Source organism: Amblyomma mixtum, chromosome 9 (assembly GCF_055824585.1).
Source record: "Amblyomma mixtum isolate Tamu chromosome 9, ASM5582458v1, whole genome shotgun sequence".
Taxonomy (NCBI): domain Eukaryota; kingdom Metazoa; phylum Arthropoda; class Arachnida; order Ixodida; family Ixodidae; genus Amblyomma; species Amblyomma mixtum.
In genome coordinates, this window is record NC_143020.1 from 12098795 (window position 1) to 12106904 (window position 8110).

At 49.9% G+C, this 8110-nt stretch overlaps 1 protein-coding gene across 1 annotated transcript; it reads right to left on the minus strand.

Moving 5' to 3' along the window:
* Positions 1-492: 492 nt before the first annotated feature.
* On the minus strand, positions 493-7311 carry LOC149328321 (toll-like receptor 6). Its single transcript, XM_089558960.1, has 3 exons — positions 7294-7311; positions 2636-2812; positions 493-1347 (listed from the first exon to the last, which is right to left on the minus strand). Exons 1-3 carry the CDS (start codon positions 7309-7311, stop codon positions 493-495), a joined length of 1050 nt encoding a protein of 349 aa, XP_089415086.1.
* Between the last annotated feature and the right edge of the window lie 799 nt (positions 7312-8110).

Sequence of the window (8110 nt, forward strand, 5' to 3'; positions counted from 1 at the left end):
ACAGCATTGGCATCTTTGCGTTGCCTCTCCTGAAGCACAACGTTGGCGTGCCCTTCACTTTCCTGCGCTTGTGAATCTCAGTACGCGTATAGCGTTTTTCTGTACTCTCATTGCGCACGCAGAAGGCAGGATGAAGGTTACGGCTTAACCTGTAAATTACTCACGACTAACAGCAGAGGTGCAGCGTAACCTGCAAATTGTTCATAGCCGGCGATAAATTGAAATGCACAACGTAACCCGTAAAGAGTATACGCTAACATGTATGATATAACTTTATTAAGCCCATACTAAGGGATGCCAGGATTGGACCGTAGGTAAGGCCTCAACGAAGCGATCTAGTGTCAGCGGCGTGTGGACTGTAAGACGAATGGTGACAGTGTCTCACATTTATCGAGCATGTCGCTACGAAAGCAGCGATAGTGTAATAAAAGACTAGTACAACCAGCAACGGTCTAAACCTCATGAGACCGCAATACTTGGAAGAAAGGAAGTTTAGAGCCGCGTGACTACTGTTGCAGAGCAGCCTGGACCTGAAGCCAGAAGAGGTTGTTCAGTCTCGGTCGAACCGTCGGGCGGTAGCTGAACGTAGGTGCGGGTCTTGATGAGGTACGCCAGCATGGATCTCATCTCAGACTCCTGCAAGTCGGTCTTCCTTATGAACACCATGCCATCGTTTCGGTCATTCTCAAGGAGCCGATGCTGCGCCAGGTTCAGCTCAAACATGCACCAGCGACTGCGGCAGAACTCCCGGCTCAGCAGGAACAGCGTCACGCGGCTCTGCAATATAGCGCGGCAGATTTTCTCGGTGATCGGGAGGCCCGGAATGAAGTCCCGATCGGCCACGCAGAATCGAAAATTCATGGAAGCTTCGAGCTTTGGAAGCAGCACGTCTCGCACCCACTTGGCGTCCGAGGCATGGTACGAGAGGAAGCCGTCCCACAGAAAACGTCCTGTGTGGGTCTTTCTTCGATATCCTTTAATGGCTTCTTTGAGGTAAAGCAGGCTGTACATGCAGTACAAGCGGTTTCTGTAAACGGCGTAGCCGACCAAGGAGGCGACCATCACAGAGAAGAGCGCAGGAACACCGTAAATTCTGTAGTAGTCGGGCGGGGCGCAGCCTTCCTTATTCCTGGGCACCTCGAGAACGAGCCTTCCCTCGTGCTCCTCAGGTTGCTTGCAGAGAAAGCAGTCCGTACACTGAGCAGGGTGCTTCTGTATCAGAAAAAGAAGGTTCTTCAACCTGCAGCTTGAGCAGTCCCAGGGATTCCAGTTGAGGTTCACGTAGCTGACATTGTTGATGTCATGCAACATGTCTTCGCTTACTGTGGATAGCATGTTGTGCTCTATCTAAGAGCAGGGTTTTGAGTTTAGTCATGCTAGTAAATAACGGTCCCTTCCACTCTGATATTCTATTATACGAAAGATTTAGCTCCTCGATAGGTACACCCTTCACTGCACCAAGCCGTAGTACTTTAATCTCGTTCTGAGACAGTATGAGTCGATTCAAGGAGATCAAAGCGGAGAATACTTCCGGGGCTTCGAATTGCACGATCTGGTTTTTATTTAGGTTCAGAAAAAAAAGTTTCCTGAGTCCCTTTACGTTTTCTTCGTCCAAATGCTTAATCATGTTGCGAGCCATAGAGAGGTTCTTGAGGTTTTCCAGGCATTCAAATGGTGACCCAGAGGGTTGTGTTATGTGACAGTTCTCTAGCTGAAGTGCCTCGAGCAGAGGAAATCCACAAAAGGCGCGATTTGGTAACGATCCGAGGTTGGTCCCACTCATAATTAGCTTCCGAACGCTACTGTTCAGTTGACAGTTCCTGGGACAGTACTCGAACTCGATGTCACGTGGCACATTGGTGTCGGACATGTCGAGCGTACCTAGGCGTTCTAACAAAAATATTGCCTCTGGAATTTCGGGCAATTTTGTCCCGATAAGCGAGACATACCTGAAACCTGCTTTCAGATGCCCGAAGGCAAGTAGATGCATGTCCCGTATGGGAACGTGGAAAAACTCGAAGTGCTCGATTTGCAACAAGGGTGGTGGTTTGTCCCAAAGTCCGATTCTATCAAAGTTGCATTTATAGAATAGAAAATTTTTTACAGGAGTGATGGCGCCCAAACCAAGCAGCTCTGGAGAGAATTCATACAATGTGTCTATGAACGTGACGTTCTCTGCCTCGGTCGTGACGGTGTGAATATTCCATAACTCAAAGAACGAATTTATAGTCTTGAAGAAGGAAGAGGTGGAGATGTACCTATCAGAGCCGACGAAGCCGTAGACGTGAAAGTTACATCTTTCGTCCGCTAGAGTCCCGTGGCCGACGGCGACAGCGGCTTGCGGAGGCATGCCGAACGTGCTTTTGACTGTCATCTCGCTAATGGATTGCCGCCGGTACTCAAAACCATAGATATCAATTTCGGGGGCCGAAATCGTAACGAATAGGTCCTGCTGCTCATCAATTGCTAGCGGAAAGTTATCCCATTGTCGAATCTTCACGGATCAGAGCGACAAGCAGGCGATACTACCCTGAGGAGTTTTGTTGTCCACGGGTTCGTCTGATACGAGCAGCTGTTCCATCGTCAGCGCCTTCTGGTGACCAGGAGTGATATAGTGCCCAACTTTCAGCCGTACAAGAATGGTGCAAATGGCCTGGACGTATCCGTTTTCAACGGCCACGTTGCTGCGCTTGAAGCGCTGCAGCAGCGTTGCGTAAGGAGTGATGTGGGTGCTGTTCATTGACATGGTGAGGCCACAGGCTGTTGTCGCAGCCCACAGAAGTAAAGCACCAGTTTTCATGCACATCTCCGCCTGAAAGGAAAGAATGTGAGCGTTGAGCAAACCATAACCTGTGGTCACATTGTCCTTAGGCTCCCTTTAACTGCTAACACAATGACCTCTCGCGGAATGTTTGCTGCATTACAATCTCTTTTCCGCTTATAGCTCGCAATGGGAAACTAGCGCTTTAGCACAGCATTAGGCATACGCATTACCACAGGTGCTTCAGGAAAGCGCACATTGATTTTCAAAAACAGGCTTTTAGAATTATAAAGATGACCTCTGTGGGATAGCGATACCAATCTTGGCGGGCCGCAGACAACAGATGAATCAGGTTAACTGGTAAGGTGGCTAAAACCTTTTTGACAATTAACTTTCTAACTATGTAAGAAAGTTGAGCGCCTCCTTTCAATTACTTATATTAAACTGTCGGCCCTAAAAAAGGTCCAAGCACGTGAGGGAAGTGTTTTCAAAATATCTGAGGATCACTGTGTGCTCGAAGTATAGTGACGCTTTGAAAAGCCAACAGCCTGACGCAGGCCAGCTAGCATTGCGTTTCTGTGGACACGTGTTCGTTTCAATCTTTTTAGATTCGGTTTTAAGTGCAAGACTTACGCGTTATCCAGATATTTATTTTGCCAAATTTATTTACTTTGTTGGGAATAGAATTCTCTACACAGCTGGCAAAAAGGTGTTGAAATGTGTGTCACAGTAGACACATCATTTTGTTGAAAATCACTCAGGCATAGGTCTAGATAATCAAGAGCGATTTCATGCCTACCACGCAGAAAATTCTAACAGATACAGATTTTGAAGGCGAGGAGTTTTAGGGATTTTAATTCTGCACGCAAAATACGCCATATGGTGACAAGAGCAGCTGTTTTCCATTGAGACGAAAAAGTTTCGATTTATTGGCTGGTCACGCTTACAGCCACGAGTGCCTTGAACACGTGGGGGCAGTCTAACCACTAAACACCTGTTGCAGGTTATGTTTCAACATAGCATCTGCACATCTGTAGATACGTGTAGCCGGTCGTAATGAACAGCCATATCAGCTTGTGTAATTTAGGAAACGTGATTACCTACAGAGTTATTGCTAGATAATTTTTTTTCTAAATTTTGGTGGTCTCGTAAGAAAAGATTGCCGCTTCCGAGAAACTCCTCTTTGGCTCACCCGAAGTGATCTCCCGTCACCCCTTCCTCCATGGCCAACCTGTCACGTGGCTTTTTTTGAAGCGAAAGCTTCACTACGCTAGCTGCGGAGCATTTCGCCGTGTCGGGTGCAAGCCACATCTGCGCATGCGCCGTTTCCATCGCAACGCGTTGCCATGGAAACCAGGAGGCAATCCGGCAAAACCGATGCTTGTACACATATGGCATCTTTAAGCACTTTAAAGCCATACGATTTAAATCTAAAAAATTTCTGATGGTTACGCTTGTTTAAACCTAGCGTGTACGCGAAAGCTTCCCACACGCTGCCGAATGCGTTGTCCGTGAATTCCTGGTGAAACAGCCTCGTTGGACTCCCGAATTCTCTGAGACGAATCAGTTGGTTATTTCTCTCTCTGCCTCGTTTTCCATAAGTTGTTCCATCAGCTCAGCTATGCACCTCAGTGCGCATGCGCCGTGCTATTTCCGCGGCGGCGCGCCCTGCGGCGCTCCATTGTCAGCGTGGTCGTGCGCTCGCTTCTCGGATGCGCAATAGAAAAATAGGCGCATTGTAAGCGTTCATACTCTGTGCGGCATGAGCAGAGGCTACGAGACGCTGCGTCGACGAATCCCGAATTCGTAGCATGCTACGAGGCCGGCCGACAACGCGAGAAGGGAGGGAGGAAGGCCAAGCGTGCGGCTGAGACGCCCGAAGAACGGGAAGAACGGGTCGCGAAAAGGAGAGGAGGAGCGACGACAACGACCCGCAAACGAAGCCGCCGCCTCGACGTCTGCTCAACACAGACGAGAGACACGGACTAACCACGTGATTCGTCTCAGTGAATTTGGGACTGCAACGAGGCAGGTTCACGAGGAATTCACGGACAACGCATTCGGTAGCGTGTGAGAAGCTTTCGCGTGCGCACTAGGTTTAGGCAAGCTAAACAATCAGCAAGTTATTTTCTCCTGTGTGGGGTACAGTAGGAATCAGCGGCGAGGACAGCAGAGCGAGCTGGGCAGCGAACGTCACGTGGAATCTATCACACGGTGTCACGTATCACATGGCGTGGAGTGGCTGGGGCATGGCATTTGCTTTGCGCACGCCCGAGAGGCGCATTTTTCGATGGCGCGCATCGCCTGTGTGATTTGGAAAAAAATTTGATAACCCACTGCGCTAAGGGCGACGGCGTTTTCAGAATTATAAAAAATTGATGTGGCCATTTACGGCGTCCTAGAAATTTGTAATTGCGATCACACCCCTGACAGCAGTACTTACACAGTTAACTATGAGAAATTAATCAATCAGCTTGCTAGTTAACATTAGTAGCTTCCTTTCTTATATCCACCAGTGTTCATATTTGAATACCACAGAAACAATTTTGTGACCTCAAAAAGCCTATCCTTAAAACTTAGTGGCGGCGGGATTCTATTTTAACAGCAGTATATGGCGACTACTTTTTGTATCAGAAAATCATCGTCTTTAATGAATAGGAACAGCATTTGAAACAAAACTCAGTACCATGGTCTTGGCGATGTTGGGAATGGGGTAAGGATGATTTTCATCATCATGTCTGACTGCCAAAAATCCATGTATATTATTTCCAGTGGTCGCCAGGGCTGCATCAGGTTCCCTATTGAAACGCGGAGCGACAAAGTCACTGCGCAGACTGTAAACTTGGAAGAATAGCCTCCGCGAACAGCGTCGTTTCCCACATCCTGCGCCGGCACGGGAAAAGGAAGCGGCGTTCGAAGAGGCTATTAGCGCTGCGAAAAAGATTGAGAACAGGCAGCGAGGGCGGATATGGGCTTGACAACGCAAAACCGCCACTGCTATCTTCGCGACAGATATGAAGGCAGTAGTTCAGGGTGTGCAGACGGAACACGAGTCTTCGTGCGTGGTGCTGGAAGCACCAGCGAAAACTCTGTGGTGCTTGAAAGGCCTTTGCAAGCGGCCCCGATAATTAAAAGCTCGCGCTGACCATGTGGACACATAAATTTCTGGAGGAAAATATTTAGCTGCATTGATTTCGTGTGCGAGCTGGCTTTGCAAAGCAATGTGCGACACCGCGTAAAATATTAAATCTTTATTCCAGAGTAAGCGTCCATGAGGAGAGCCCATTGTTTTCACGCCAAAGCGTTAAAGTTCCCGTTGTCCTCAAAATCCGATGTCGGCACTGTCGGCGTCGCCACTGCGAGCGAGAAATCACGAGCATGGTTTTGGCAGGTGGTCCCCAGAGAGAAACCTAGGATACAGCTGGTCCACCTAGGTCACGTGAGCTTGCGGCCTCTTCACAACCTGCCCATCGGGTAGTGAAAAAACTTCCCAGCGTCAGCAGGTGGCAGTTATATTAATGATCGGCTCTCGGAAAGAGCAACCTGGCTCGCACAAGGCCCACCGCTAGGAGCACATTCCACTCCAGGGCAATGCTGCGTGATTTAAACGGTGCACCGATTTGACAGAAGCGGTATGATGATTCACAGGGATCCTGAATCCAACGTAAAAAATGACCTTCTGCACATATGGAAATTAACCCATTACGCTATCATGTCATGCACTTCCGGCGGGGCTGAAGGGGTGAAGACATGGCCTACGAACAATGCGTGCTTTTACGCTGCAGCCGTTAGCCATGACGTTATTATGCTTACATAAAAAGAAGTAAGGCTCTACATGAACGCATTTGAGGTCGAAACTGTAATTTTAAGTTATCGGCTCTAAGCACCTCCCCCTGGCAGCAATGGCCATATTGAAGCAGCCTGAGTGAAGGCATAAAGCGACAGCGTCGTCGTGGGCAGTACCGCAGAATTTGACCGGCTTCGCCACAGTGGAAGCATAGTGGGCGGCGCACGTCGGGAGTTCTCCACTCGTCGCATTTCCTCGGCTGTGTGCGACGCTCGGAGTACGGCCGGGTTGGGGCGAGAGGGCGGCGGTCCAACGCAGCTGGATAAGGGCGATAGGGGCTCTGGTCCCGTCGTCGAGGTGCAGGACGGCGCACTGCTGCGGCATAAGTCAAGGCTGGGGGCTGCAGAGACTGCGTGAAGGTCGGCGTCACACCCAAGGCTTGTTGGAACCTCGTCCCAGATTACGTCAGTGAGTGATGTAAGCTGCGGCTCTGTTCCCGTTGGCAGCAATCGTCGGAGCTCTTCTCGCACAACTTGACGTGTAACTTCCCGCAGGTTATCGCTGTTAGCGGTGTCCAGGCAGCTTGCTGAGAAAACGCGCTGCTAGCGGTCATACTGGCGGACTCTGACATCAAGAGCTTTTTTCCATCGTAGATGCCTCTTCTAAGAATTCCGCGACTGTTTTGGGTGGGTTCTCGACGAGGCCGGCAGAGTTGCCCTTTAAATCCTCGCATAAGTAACTTTACCTTCTCTTCGTCCTTCATGCTCGCGTCGGCACGCCGGAAGAGACGCTTCATTTCCTCAGTGTAGATTGCAACCGTCTCGTTTGGGTGTTGTATGCGAGACTGTAGCAGCTGCTGTGCTCTCTCCTTTCTAATGACGTTTGTGAAAGTCTTGAGAAGCCGCTCCTTGAAGGTTTCCTTGTTCACAAGGCTGGCTTCCTCATTCTCAAACCAGATTCTCGCTGGTCCTTCCAAGGCGAAGGAGACGTACCCAAATTTCATGGCATCGTCCCAGTTGTTAAAGACAGCCACACGGTCGAGCTGTTCCAGTCATTCTTCGTGGTCGGCGCCAGGCGAAGCGTCGAAGGTTGGTGGCACCCGGGGCTGATGCAGAAAGATTGGAGTCGTCGTCTGGGGCAAGCTCATGGTGGACGTTGCTACTTGATTCCGCTTCCGGGTAGGGTCCGCCAGAGTCACGAACTCAGGTGCGTCCCCTAGCAGACGGCGGCATGCGCGGTGGACTGCAGTCAGGTCCTCCGGTGAATGACTCAGAAGGCTGGCGTCACGACTAGAAGGGGGTGTCCGGTGGTACATGGAAGGCTACTCAGCACCTCCACCAGAAGTCACGTTGTAGTGACGGCAGTCCAACGGTCAGGAAGACACCAACAAGACTTGCAAACGAAGCTCTTTATTTGGGCTGACTTGCGCCCGCAAAAGAACTTAATCACTCCGTGGCGGCGCAAGCAACATACGTGCTCGTCAGTCGTCGAATTACGAATGCCCGCAGCTCGCGGCATCGCTCAATGTAAAGCCGGTAAGGAAACATCGAGGTAACAGGTCA